Here is a 14,353-nt window from a genome sequence, read left to right as displayed (position 1 = left end):
TAATTCGCGGTCGGCTTTTGCTTCTTCTTTCTACAGGTGTTCCTGTGGTTAGCTTTTTAGCAATCGTATTTTCTGGCATTCGTATTATGTGTCCAGCCCATCTAAGTCGCTGTGTTTTAATGAACGTTATGACATCTGGCTCATCAAAGAGATGATACAATTCAAAATTATATCTTCTGCGCCACAGCCCTTGGTCGTTTATAGCTCCAAATATTTTGCGGAGTATTTTACTCTCAAATATTCCAAAAAGTCTTTCATCTTTCTGCGTTATAGTCCATGTTTCTGCTCCATATGTGAGGACCGGCCTCAGCAATGTTTTGTATATAATAATTTTAGTTCTTCTTTGAATGTTTCTTGAGTGGAAATGCTTTTGGAGTCCATAGTATGCCCCATTTGTAAGATTTATTCGTCTTTTGATTTCTTCGCTTGTTTTATTGGTAGCAGTCAATAGCAACCCAAAGTATGTGAAGTTGTCAACACGTCCAAAGATATGACTTCCAAAGACTGTTTCTCGTAACTCATTTGCTATCGGATCCTTTATAACCAACATGTACTTGGTTTTGTCTTCGTTAATAACTAGACCGACCTGTTCTGCCGCTGTTTCCAATTCTAGGAGATATTGCTCAACATCTCGCTTGCGACGCCTTATTATGTCAATGTCATCAGCATATGCTAAGACTTGTATCGATCTATTGTAAATAGTACCGCCGTCCCTAATTCGTGTATCTCGGACTGCCTTTTCTAAGGCAATATTAAATAGGAGGCAAGCCAGAGCATCCCCTTGTCTAAGTCCATCCTTTATCTCAAAGGATCAAGAATTCTCTCCCTTGTATTCTAACAGTGGCTTCTAAGTTAAACATTGTCATTTTCGTTAGTCGGATAAGTTTCTCTGGTATACCAAACTCATGCATTGATTGGTATAGCACTGTTCTCTTGACACTGTCGTATGTGGCCTTGAAGTCGACGAATAGGTGATGGGTTTCAATATTAAATTCTAATGTTTTCTTGAGAATCTGTCTCGAGTCCTAATAGTACGAAATGTTTATAAGCAAATAGTAAAAGCACTATACTGAAATCAAATCTTTACTCTTCTTTCTGTACTTTTCAGAATTGTTTGGGCTGTAGTTCGTAAATCGCGTGAAGTAAACTGTGGCTCGTTCCTTACCTAGGATAGGTATCGTTGTGCAATAAGATTGGAAAACTGTTTATATTAATTCGGATCTGAAGGAGTTATTCGAGAGTACTCACTTTTCAATGATTGCGATCGATTGGATTTGAGGTACATATGTAGAATTAAGGGTTAGGTGTGAATTTTTACTTTAAAGTAGTTACCGGTTGTGTCTGTTTTTGTGTAGTTAAAGCACGTTTTCTGGCAAGACATTTGTGGGAATATGCCGGGTGTTTCCCGCGGCAGTTTGTACGAGATTTATGAGTTTTTTTGCAGTTGGGTTAGATAGTGGCTTTCTGTGGGTATTCTGTATAATAGTGTCTGCTTTGACAGGATCTCGAGTCGTATTTTAAGCGCAGTGGTTTGATATTGTTCGATCTTGGAATCTTTTTGGAGTTTTTTTCACTACTCTAGCTGTAGGATTCCTGGGCGCTTTCCTTGTTCAGTACCTAGCGTTAACACTTCTTCTCTACTTTTTCCTTGCTTTATAATATACTTGAAATCTGAGAAAACCAGTGACTTTTAACATTGGTTACACTGGAAACACGTTACAAGATTTTTGATCCTAAGGTAAGCTCTTTTAGCCACGATACAGTGTGAATCACGCTTAAATATACCCTTACAAGATACTCCAGTGTGAAAAGTTCCGTATCCGGGCCAATAATGCGCGCGTCAACTATTGTAATAGGCCACGCCTACTAGATGATTTTACACAGTTGTGAGACACGGTAAGTTACCGTGCGATGCTGCGAGTGAGCTCTGCTGCTTGGGGCGGGGGATGGTTTATTTATACTGCCGATGGTGACGCCGTTCACTAATATTTCTTTTCTATAGAAAAGATATTCTAATAAATCGCTGAAACCACTGTTACAATTGGGGGGGATCCACTGTAAATAATTGAAGAACCGATTATAATATTCGCGGGAACCCTACTGTCACCATTCTAATAAATGCTGCTGTCATCATTGTAAAAGACGCCTGTCTCAAAATCCTTGGATGCGTCTACAATTCTTAGGGGATACTTATCCCTGCGAGCGGGCAAGGCTTACTGGTTCCACTAGTCTGAGCTGACTGGTTTCGCCCTCGCGGATTTACAAGAGGGTAGGGAGATTTGGGAGAAAGGGGATTAAGGACTTCTGGGTCTCAGGTCCTGTAAAGAGTTGAGTCTATGGGCTTGCTTTAGAAGCTGGAGAACTGCATAAGCGAAGAATGTGCATCTCTTCTAGTCTCTGCCTGTAACGGCCGGGAAGAACAATAACACCAAATTTCGAGTTTACAATGTATTAAATAGACTGTATACTACAACTAAGATAACAAGATATCAGTTATGATATGACCAATAATAATTCGATCAGGCGCGAAGGGAGACGAGAAGAGACAAAGCAAGAAATTAAAGGGTGGACAATCCGTATTATTATATATTCCTTGGGTTAGTATATAGATCTTAGTTACCTTTGCGTATTTAGGCTCTAGCTAATGAATACGCCTTCACTCCTACAGGAATTCAAGATCAGTCTGTTGAAGTACCGCGCGCTATCACGAACTTTCGAAACTCTAGATACCGGCACTTATACGGTACACTACCCCGTCGAGTTACAATAGCGCGCTCACTGGCTGCGTATTGTCTCGATCGCCTACGCTTCTGTTTGTGGAGCACTCTCAGGTGCCTCGTTCTTACTGCTCCCTCTGGCCTGCTTCGTTCGTTTTTTTATGAGCCCGTATTCTCAATTTCCGATCGTAGTACCAAGGTCGAGTTTTTATTTTTTTGCTGACTGAGTCCCCGTGTTATTTTCCAGCGAAGGTCTATGTTTTTAAACGTGATTTTTTTCTTTTAAACAACCGTGGCGACCTGATATTTGAGACTCGTGTAATACACTTAAACTAGATCGAGTTTTCAATCTTTGTTTAATGTGAAATATACACATTAACTATGTTACTAACTAACTATGAATTATTAGTTCTTTATTCAATTTAAAATATATAATAATTATTTAAATAATTATTACTCTTTTCTAGGCTAACTACCCCTTAATTTTTCTTTTTTTATTTCCTTGCTATGTTTACAAATATATTACAATATATTTGTCATGAAAACATTATATTGGTTAATTTTTAGTAGATAGAAAAAAAACCAAGTAGTATAATGCCAATACAAAATAGGCCTACCACAATATTAACTTAATGGTGGGACTTTCACAAGTTTATACTACTTATTACCCTTAAAGCAAGTATTAAGAAATATAGAAAGATAGATATAATTTAAAATTGGTCAAATTTAATTGCCTAATTATAAAAATATAATTGTCTATCGAATAAAAACATTCAATAACATAAAACTGTATATTATCCTCATACCACATCAATCATTGGTAAAGTCAGAAAGATCGAACCTTATCCCTTTATAAAACTGAACCCTTATTTTTATGTTTGCTCATAAAAAACGCATAATATATCGTTTATCTTTGTTGCTATAACCCTGAGGAATGATAGGTAGAGCGATAGAGGTCAGCAGGGACACAGGGAAATTGGAAAAGGACAGTGGCTTGTAACATCTTAAGAAATCGAGGCGAAAATAATGCTCCCGGGTAACGTAATATGTACGGGCGATATCTCTTTTTGTCTTAAGACGTGATTAATGGATAGTATTCACGACAGCCCCGTTAAGAAATTCAAGGGCTGTCTTCCAGAAATATACGAAAAAATGTTTTAAGCTTCAACATAGATGTTTTTACTTGCGTTGGTGTTGTTTTTAAAAAATAAGTGAAATATTTGATTAACTTTTTTCACACTATTAAAATGTCTGTATTATTTTAAAATTTTGCAGCAAAAATGCAAAAAACGACATGCACCTTCAAATGCACCTTCAAAAAACGACAGATTTTAAATAAATTAGTGAATTATTTTTAAATTTATAAAAATTTAATAAATTTATTGGTCTATTGTTAAGTCTAAGTCTATTATTAATTGATCTTATTATTGGTCTAAGTCTATTATTAATTGATTGCTTTTTAATCACTCACTTTAACATTTATCTTCTCAATTCGAGAACCGGTCGCATGGTGTAACTAATTATTTAATTGTCAGCTCGGTTTGGAGTCTGGATATAATAATAATAATAATATTAGCGTTTATTGTCCAACAGAATCCATTTATAGGACAAAATACAATCTTCTTCTTCTTCAAGTGCCCTGTCCGTTGCTAACGTTGGCTATTAACATGGCAATTCTGATCTTGTTTGCGGCGGTTCTGAATAGTTCGACCGATGAGAGCCCGAACCACTTCCTCAGATTTTGGAGCCACGAGTGTCTTCTCCTGCCTGGCCCTCGCTTACTGTCTATTTTTCCCTGGACAATAAATTGCAGTAGACGGTACTTATCGTTTCTCAATATGTGGCCTAGATATTCAAGCTTTCTTTGTTTAATTGTATTCACGATTTCTTTCTCCTTTCCGATTCTTTGGATTACCTCTATGTTGGTGACATGTTCGGTCCAGGATATACGAAGAATGCGTCGGTACACCCACATTTCTAATGCTTCTAGTTTTCTCGTGAGCGTCTCCGTCAGCGTCCAGACCTCCACACCATACAGTAAGATCGGAACAAAATACAATACTAAAGTTAAATGAAATATTAATAATTCATAGATACTAACTAAATAACACATTTTTCGAGTATTTTACCCTAACATAAAGAAACTACTCAATCACCTAGGTAGATCTAAGCCATCCTAGTAAGCTGCTTTAAACTGCAGTGAAATATATCGCAGTAAGCACTTATGGAATTATAATAGTTGCACATGAGAAATAGAGGAGAATTTAACCAAGATTTGTTCCAGCTTGTGTATTTCTGAACGTAATCGAATTTCTCACTGGATAAGATGGAACGTTAAAATTTATTTTTCGAAGAATATCAGGGCAGTCAATGAGATTGTGTAGTAGCTTGTACAGGAATATTAGGGAGGCATTAATTCGTCTAGATTCTAATGATACTATGTTTAAACCGCTACACAACTCACTATTGCTGATGCCCCTCTTGTGATATATGCCGTTAATTTTGAAAGACAAAGATTTTAAAAATTTACGCTGCACCTGCTCTATAATTTGGATATGTACATCATAAAAAGGTGACCAAATGACAGAGGTATATTCCAGTTTACAGCGTACAAAAGTGTAATAAAGTAATTCAATTGCCTTAGTATTAGTGAGATTTCGACTATTTCTAATTATGAATCCATAAGATTTAAGTGCTTCTTTAACTTTTAAATTAACATGTTCAACAAAGGTGAGTTTATAATCAAATGTAACTCCAAGGTCTTTAATTTTATTTAAACGTTTAAGTTCATTGCCGTCGATAAAATAAGGATGGTATATATTAGACTGTTTCCTAGAATAACTAACTACTTTGCACTTATTGGCATTAAGATTCAAATGATTTGCATTACACCATTCATGTACTCGATTCAGTTTACTCTGCAGAAAATGACAATCATTAGGTCATTAAGGGTCGCTTATCAATGAATAAATCTTTAAATCATCGGCATGACATAAACATGGTGCAGAAATTGATTCACACAGATCGTTAATAAATAATAAGAATATGATATGGATATGATGTATACGTGGGTTTATAAATTTTTATTATGTTATGTAATTCTGGCTTAACCATTTCTTCTGAAAACGGATTCTTCTTCTTCTTCAGTGCCTTATCCGGTCCGGATGTTGGCGATCATCAAGGCTATCATGGTTTTGTTGACTGCTCTGCGAAACAGCTCCGCTGAGGTCATCCCAAACCATTGTCGGAGATTTTTCAACCACGAGATACGACGGCGTCCCGGTCCTATTCTGCCAAATACTTTACCCTGCATAACAAGTTGAAGAATTCGATATTTTTCTTCGTTCTTTTTCTTTTGTCATGCGCTGTAGGACCTCAACGTTGGTGACATGGTCCACATAAGAAAACTGATTGTTTTGCTGAAAAAGATCTGTAGGACACCCTAAAAAAGATGGAAAATGCATTCAGAGAGAAGCTGGAGAAAATGGACGTGAGATAATGAGAATTCGTGGCACGGGGTAGACAAAAAATTAAGGCAGGAATTGAAACGCTATTGATGATGATTATTTTAGTTAAATTGTTAAATAATGATGCCGTTTGTTAAAACATAAACACCAACTAATCTAAAAATAAAGTTTTATTGGTTAATAATTTGTGCTTATGAAATTTTTCTTTCGTAAATATTATCGATGGAATTCCACAGATGATTTCCCTTTTTATTAATTCTTCAAAAACATTCTAGAAAAGCATCTTTTGAGCAGAAAATGCTCAATAAATTTTAACGATTTAGTGTATTCTTAACTGAGTTTTACTTGTTAGACTGTGAATTGTTAACTTTACTAAGTGAAAAAAGTTTGAAAATGATTGGTTCTCTTCAACAAAAAAACGAAATAATTTTTGTTTGGGGAAAGGTATGCATTAAGGGTGGCACTCTTTTTTAATGAAAGACATCCAAATCGTGATGTTAGTCACAGGTGTAATATTGATTTGGTGGCAAAGTTATTCGATACATGTTTGGCGAGTAATAAAAAATATATTTAGCCGGCTTGTACTAAATACTTTATATTTATTACAAGTTAAGCATTAAACGCACTAAAAAATTCAGATACTTCAAGGGCTCTATGACGATGATGTAATTAACACGATTGATAATTATTCCGTGGAACATTTATATCAGCCTTGAATGTTAATTTTTAATATATATATATATATATATATATATATATATATATATATATATATATATATATTGTTGTGGTATTCAAAATTGAAGGGTAAAAATATTAAAAGTACGATAGAATCAATATTTCAGAGATTATAGAAAATAAAAAAAATACTCCGAGCTGCCTGGAATTAACCAAAGGTAATCTTAGTCATAAATAATCTTTTGTATAAATATAACAAGTGAAATAGTGCGGGTACAATGACGAGAAGTTAATGATGGTTTTTCCCCATCAGCCATAAAGTGTTCCGTAAGCCGGATTTGCGCCATGAAAAGGACAATAGAAATAGTTAATAAATAAATGATTGATCGAAATATGTAAATACCCAGTAGAAATTAAGTGACTGTGTAGAAATAATATGAATTAGGAAAGTTTGTAGGTATTTCTGATTTTATGTGGGAGTGGTATACAAATTTCTGATTGGCCGAAAATTTGGAAAGTGGTGATGGTTGTGTATAATGAGAGCTTGGATGAATGGATAGAGGAGATAAGAGAGTCAGTTAGTTCCAGTTTCTTAAAGTGAATGGTTGGTTTTCGAAGTGGTATCCAAGGGTAGTAAGTGATAAAGAATAAGTTGTTAGTTGGTGAAGTAAGTGTGTCCGACAATAGTTGATCTGGTACAAATTTGTAAGTAAACTTTTCCTACTTGTATTTTACGTATCGCTGTTTATTTCGGAACGAGAGATTAAGTTTGGCGAGAGGAAAAGAGGCTGGCATCATTGGAAATGATGCCAGCCTCTTTGCTCTACTAAATTGCAATATCTTGTTTAATATTGCCAATTACATAGGAGGCTGCTGAGAACTGATAGTTCATTTTGCATAGAACAAGGAATTGGACAACTCAAGGCAGAGGAAGCGTTTCAACGGGAGAAACATTCATAATATATTAAATTTGAGAACTTTGGGTTAAAAAATATTATATCATATTAGTAACGTGTGAATAAGTTGTCGATAGTCGAAGGAGATCAAATTTGTTCTGAGAGGGGACACGGAGCTGTGGAGAGAATTGGATAATTCATACAAATTTTTCTTGGTACAATCGTTATATCAAAATTGCATTAGGAAGGACACTGAATATTATTTGATTTGTTTATGTAGAATAATAAGCTGTATCTTAGATTGTAGTTGTATTATATTATCCATACATTATTGAAGGTTCACGTACTTAGAACGAATTTCCTTTGATAAACATTGTATGCTAATAATTTTTGGAGGTATTTTAATCAGTTTATTTTATTACATTATTTTCATATCATATTATGTTGTTTTATTCCGTTATTCTTTAAAGGGTTTAAATTCTTTTCTTGCAATATTTAGATTTTTATAGAATTTTCTTGTTTGATTTTTCTTTTATAATGCCTCAAGTTCTTCCAATCTTTTGGAAGTCTTCCAATCTTTTGGAAAAAAATGACTTTTTTAATATCTTTATTTATTTGTTTTATCAACATTTAAAGGGAGGTTTTGGTAAAACTTTTAAGTACCCTCGTATACTCGTCCAGACATATTCATTTTTTATATAAGTATTATAGATGTGTTTTTTACAATTACAGTTTTAGTTTAAGTGATTTTGTTTTGTATTATTACACAACGTGAAATTCAAATAATATTCAACTACAAACCCCAACAGGGTTATACCTTTATCATCCTAATTGAGATCTCTCTTATTAAGACATTTGTTAACTGAGTCCCTCTGTATAACTTACACACTATCGACCGTAACATATTTTTCGCATCTCATCTACTTTATGTTATTTATGTATACATATCATCCTGGTATGGCAACTCGCTCTATAACGAGAAGAGTTCCAGATGTATCGACGTAGCGTGAGTGTCAAGTATTTGTAAGGACTCTTTAAAAATTCACAAGTGACTGTATATTTGCTTGGTCGATTTTTACGAAGAATAAAATTCAATATCTGAATGAAAGACGTCTTTAATACAAACGTTCTGTCTTGTATTCAACTTGAAAAACGGTTTTTAAAGGAAAATCATTGAGTAACTAAGACGATTTTTCTTATATAAACATTTTTGTTTCACAAAAGAGAAAATCCTTACTAAAAACGCAATATCCTAAAAAAGTAAACATTTGGACTGGTATCATTAACAATAAAATTATTGGTTCTTATTTTTTTTTTTGATGGCACAGTTAATGGTGAGGTTTATTTAGATTTTTTGATTAACTTTTTAGTGCCTACATTACGAAGATTTTTTCCTGATGTTAATCATCCAAATGAGATCTATTTACTACCAATAAGACGGAGCTCCATCGCATTTTGTACGTATAGTTAGAAATTATTTAAACTAGATTTTTTCCAATAGGTGGATTGGAAGAGGTAGAACGATCGAATGGCCAGCTAGATCCCCCGATTTGACTTTTCTTCATTACATCTTATGGGATTATTTAAAATATAATGTATATTGTAATGCACCAAACAGTATTGTTGATTTATAAGTTAGGATAACGAAAGAAATTAACAAAATAACCCCTGGTGTCGTACAAAATGTTGTACGAGAATTCCAAAATCGCCTCGGTTATTGTCAAGAAGTGAATGGTGGTGAACATTTAATTTAATTGTAAAGTACATTAAAAAATACATTCTTAATATTATGTGACATTATTATTTTCATTCAATCTAAAGTTTTGTAATAGAGACATTATCAAAATTTTACATCTTAAAAATCAATTTTCTCAGTTATGGTTGCACCAAACTTAAAAAACTTGATATTGCTGAAGAAAGGACTAAAATCCCTTTCTAATAGGGTGCAATACGACCCACTTTGTTATTTAAAATTTTCGAGGGGGTGCTTATAATTCAAAGGGGATGCTGGAGGGGTATAATATTTTCATGCTGTAAATTGTCAATTTAAAAATAAAAATAAACCTGTTTAAGGTTTTTTTACATATACATGCATAAAGACCGCATAGTATATTTAAATTTAAAGCTAAGATTAATACTATTACAAGATTTAATATTAAACTCAATAGACTTCCGGGTGGAATAGCGTCGATTTTCAATGCGCCGAGCTTTCAACATTATCTATGACGATTTTTTAGGGCTTCTAAGGGGGTTCTGAGGTTTGAGTCTCCCCAGCCCCCTGAAACTACTATAATGATCATCAATCAATGCACTTCTGCTCTTGGGAACAGCGGACGGTTCATTTATACCGTCGATGATCACGTGGTTTGGGTGAAGGTTAGCGTAGGGGTTGACTTAGGGTTGGTGCAAGCATTTCTGATGCCGAGATTTTGATTTTTAAATGAGCGGATGATATTTTCTTTATGAGGCTATACTGAAATGGCCTCGGGTAGTCAACTCGCTTGAATTATTTGTTTTTTTCGTGGAAATAACTATACTCTTTTACAACATATACAAATCTGGTGAGATACCTACAGAATGGCTGCTATGGACCTTTGTTCTGCTACCAAAAACCAAGAACCCCAAACACTGTAATGGCTATAGATTAATCAGCTTAATGAGGAAATTCAGAAAGTGCAAAGCAGATATGAGTAATAGTCAGTTTGTCTTTCGTAACGGCTTCGGAACAGTGGAAGCTCTATATAGTTTCACAACTCTTGCCCAAAATATCGAGTCCAATAAAAAGATCTTTTCGTTGCGTTTATAGACTATAAGAAAGCTTTCGACAAAGTTAAACATAACATTCTCATGAAGTGTTTCAAGAGAAGAAGACTCGACAAAAATGACATTAACATAGTGAATAATCCCTATTGGAACCAACAGCCTGTGGTAACATTAGATGGAAATAGCACGGATGCGCAACAGATAAGTAGAGGAGTGATACAGGGCTGTGTACTTTCACCATTACTATTTAATATATATTCCGAAGAGTTATTTACGCAAGCACTTGAAAACTGTACAGAAAGGATCAAGATAAATGGTGAAAATATACGAGTAAATAACATCTGTTATGCTGACGATACAGTAATTATTGCTGAAAGTGAGACAAACGTGCGGGCGACGATACTAAACACAATTTGTGATACTGGGGAACAGTCTGGTTTAACAATAAACATAAAGAAAACAAAAACCATGGTTATCAGTAAGACGGGCAAAGTCATTACAAGGATCCAGATAAAAAATGAAGATATTGAGCAAGTGGACAAAATGAAATACTTACAAAAAATAGAGCAATCAAGAGCAGCTTTTTTAAAGATGAGGATATTTCTGAGTAACCAAAGACTCAATCTGCAAATCCGATCTCGGATGGTAAAATGTTATATCCACTCTATTTTTATTTATGGTGTCGAAGCCTGGACTGTTAATGTTGACTTAATGAGAAAACTGGAAGCTTTTGAGATATGGCTTTTTAGGAAAATTTTGAAGATACTATGGACCGATTACATTACGAACGAAATGGTGTTGCACATAATGGGAAGAGACAGAGAACTTTTAACACTATACTTTCAGCTGCTTACCTTAAACTATATGATCCTGTCTTAACATGTAACAAAGCTGAGCTATTCTCTTATATTTTATATTTTTATATTTCTCACCATTATCTGTAACAAACTCATAAACAAGCATTAAAATTTGTAGGGGCATGTTGTGATACTGTCAGAATGTGCTCCAAGTATGTCACAAATAGTCTCATCGTACACCATTTTATACAATGACACTCGCACAGACCTCGACACATCGTATAGAAACCAAACTATGTCTTACTAAAGAGGAGTAAACAAGCTATCTATTATAAGTAAAATAATTTTCTTACCTTGTTGTTTAAAAGTGGAATAATAATTCAAAGACAATAGGAAAGTTTTACTTTGTTACAACGAAATGACATAAAATATTGTATGTAAGTGTATACTATAAAGTGTTAGAAACGCATAGCATAGCAACCAAACTACACAAACAGACTGGGGCTATGCGAAAGAAGAATTCTGGAAAACCGGGCGCTGCTGCTACCTACGGTTTTTCTATAAAACTATTTGCCGCAACATGTTCCTGTCACAACTAGCCTCGGTGTACCCTATCACTTTTTTTAATCTTTGACTGTCATTTCTACAATTGTATAGACCATTGTTAGCGAATAATGAAATTTTTGCATAGCGATTATGGCTCTTCCCTTTGGGAATCCAATCAGTTTCTTGTAAGTTGTCTCGGTGAAATAAAGGTTTTAGAAAAGTTGCCTAAATTATTTCTAACTTTCTAAACAGCAAAGTTGTTTTAATGTCGTGAAAACCTAACAATTGATTATTTCCTAGTTATGGTTTCTTATCATATAGCTTATTATAAAAATACTAGCTGACCCGGCGAACTTTGTTCCGCCTTAATGGCAATAAATAAGCAGATTGTGTTTTTTTTTATTGGAAAAAATACAAAAAAAAATTAAATAACTACATTAATCATTCATTATTATTTCTGTATTTTAGTACATAGGTTGCTCTTCACTTAAGTATCTTGTGATACACGACATTTTTTGTTTTATTATCAGGCGCAAAAACAAACAACGCAGATGGTCTTCCGACCCGTGAACATGCCACGTATAATTGACCATGGGAAAAACATGAATGTTCTAGATTTAAACCACAAACTTTTAAGGATTGGCCTTGTGATTTGTTGATGGTCATGACAAATGCAAGACGTATCGGAAATTGAAGTCTTCTAAATTCAAACGGCATATCGGTTGGGATCATCGGGATCCTCGGAATGAGAACTTCCTCACCCTTGAATTTTCCTATCATTATCGTAGCGTAAATTACATTGTTCATTAATTTACTAACCACCAAACGCGTACCGTTGCACAGTTTTGGTTGGTTTATGTTTCGAAGCATGATTACTACGGAGCCAACCTTTAGGCGTAAATTGTGCGGTGGTAAGCCAGGCACGTCCAAAAAGTTTAAAAATTCAATTGGATAGTTGGTGGCTTCATCTTTATTTGTGACGCAGTCAATAGATTTGAATGAATGCATTGTTCCAATGATCTTATTTTGAATTATGTAGTTCAGGTCATCTACATCTTTATTCTTAGCCGCTAAAATTGCTCGCTCACTCAACCATTCATTATTTTTGTAGTTAGAAATAATATTTGGAAATACATTGTTGATAAGTTCGTCTTTTGATGAGACAAAATTACAGAAATTAGTTGGAAATGATATTAATCCGCTCGATTCATCGACAGGTACTTGACCATTACCGATAGTCAGCAATTGCTCCGAGAAATCTTCAGCAGATGTATCATTAAGCAATGTAACTCTCATGTTTGTTGTCAGCTGCAGTTTCTTCACATAGCGCCATAGATTTGACGATTTGAGGCAAGCGTTTATTTCATCGGCAGCCGTAGATCTTGGAATTACTGGCAGTATTTGGCGGAAATCGCCAGACAGTAAAATCATTGCTCCTCCAAAACATCTTGAGTCATTGCGTAAATCTTTTAATGTTCGGTTAAGTGCTTCTAATGCACGTTTATGCGCCATTGTGCATTCGTCCCAGATGATGATTTTCGATGCCGCTAAAACTTTGGCCATTGCTGAGTGTTTTGCAATATTACACGTTGGTTCTTCAATAGTTTGAAGATTTAACGGTAATTTGAATGCTGAATGAGCCGTACGGAATCCTTTTAACAATGTGGCTGCTATTCCAGAAGAAGCAACTGCAACCGCTATGTTGGATCTCGCCCGAACAGTTGCTAAAACTAATGACATAAAGAATGTCTTGCCAGTTCCACCAGGGGCATCTAGGAAATATAAACCACCATTTTCATCAGCGATTGCCTTCATTAAAGTATCATAAACTTCCTTTTGTTGGTAATTCAACAGGGGTACATTCCTTTGAACTACTAAATCTAATTCCTGGTGATCATATTCACGTTCCCATTCCAATTCTCGATTAAATGCGTGATTCATTTCACGATTTGGTGCTGGCATTCCTAACCTGATTAATAAATTACCGCACATGAGGTAACACATATCTTCGATCAAGAGTAAAGCACGATTATGTATCTCCTCATTCATCTCAATATCGTGATTTCTGGAACTTCTGCGTCGCAAATTATCTATTTGTTGCCTTCTGTTGTTCGCTCGACCATTCTGCATTGCCAACCGAGCTGTTTCACGGGTTACTTCACTTTGCTCTCGTGATTGAGAAGCACGAAGTCGAGCCATACTATAGCGGCGCTGTTCACGTGCAATTTCTTGTTCTTCTTCAGTCCTTTCATTTGCAGTATTTTGTATTCTTCTTGCATTACGGCTTTGTCGGGAAAGATTCGATCGTCTTGGTCGCGGCATTATTAATTAAACTTCACTTCACTTCAATTACGGCTTTGTCGGGAAAGATTCGATCGTCTTGGTCGCGGCATTATTAATTAAACTTCACTTCACTTCAATCCACTTGTTAATGATTTATTTAATAGAAATAGTTTTAATATTGATTTCTTACAAATATCAAATTGTCA

At 34.8% G+C, this 14,353-nt stretch overlaps 1 protein-coding gene across 1 annotated transcript; it reads right to left on the bottom strand.

The window, feature by feature from the left end:
• Window positions 1–12,347: 12,347 nt before the first annotated feature.
• Window positions 12,348–14,063, bottom strand: LOC140450456 (ATP-dependent DNA helicase pif1-like). Its single transcript, XM_072544097.1, has one exon. The coding sequence runs from the start codon at window positions 14,061–14,063 to the stop codon at window positions 12,348–12,350; it is 1,716 nt and encodes a 571-aa protein (XP_072400198.1).
• Window positions 14,064–14,353: the final 290 nt, after the last annotated feature.

This window comes from Diabrotica undecimpunctata, chromosome 9 (assembly GCF_040954645.1).
Source record: "Diabrotica undecimpunctata isolate CICGRU chromosome 9, icDiaUnde3, whole genome shotgun sequence".
Taxonomy (NCBI): Eukaryota; Metazoa; Arthropoda; class Insecta; order Coleoptera; family Chrysomelidae; genus Diabrotica; species Diabrotica undecimpunctata.
This window is presented reverse-complemented; position numbering and strand designations above follow the sequence as displayed.

What these genes read in the sequence shown, in the direction of transcription:
- LOC140450456 (XM_072544097.1), bottom strand. Translation starts at nt 14,063, where the DNA reads ATGGCTCGACTTCGTGCTTCTCAATCACGAGAGCAAAGTGAAGTAACC.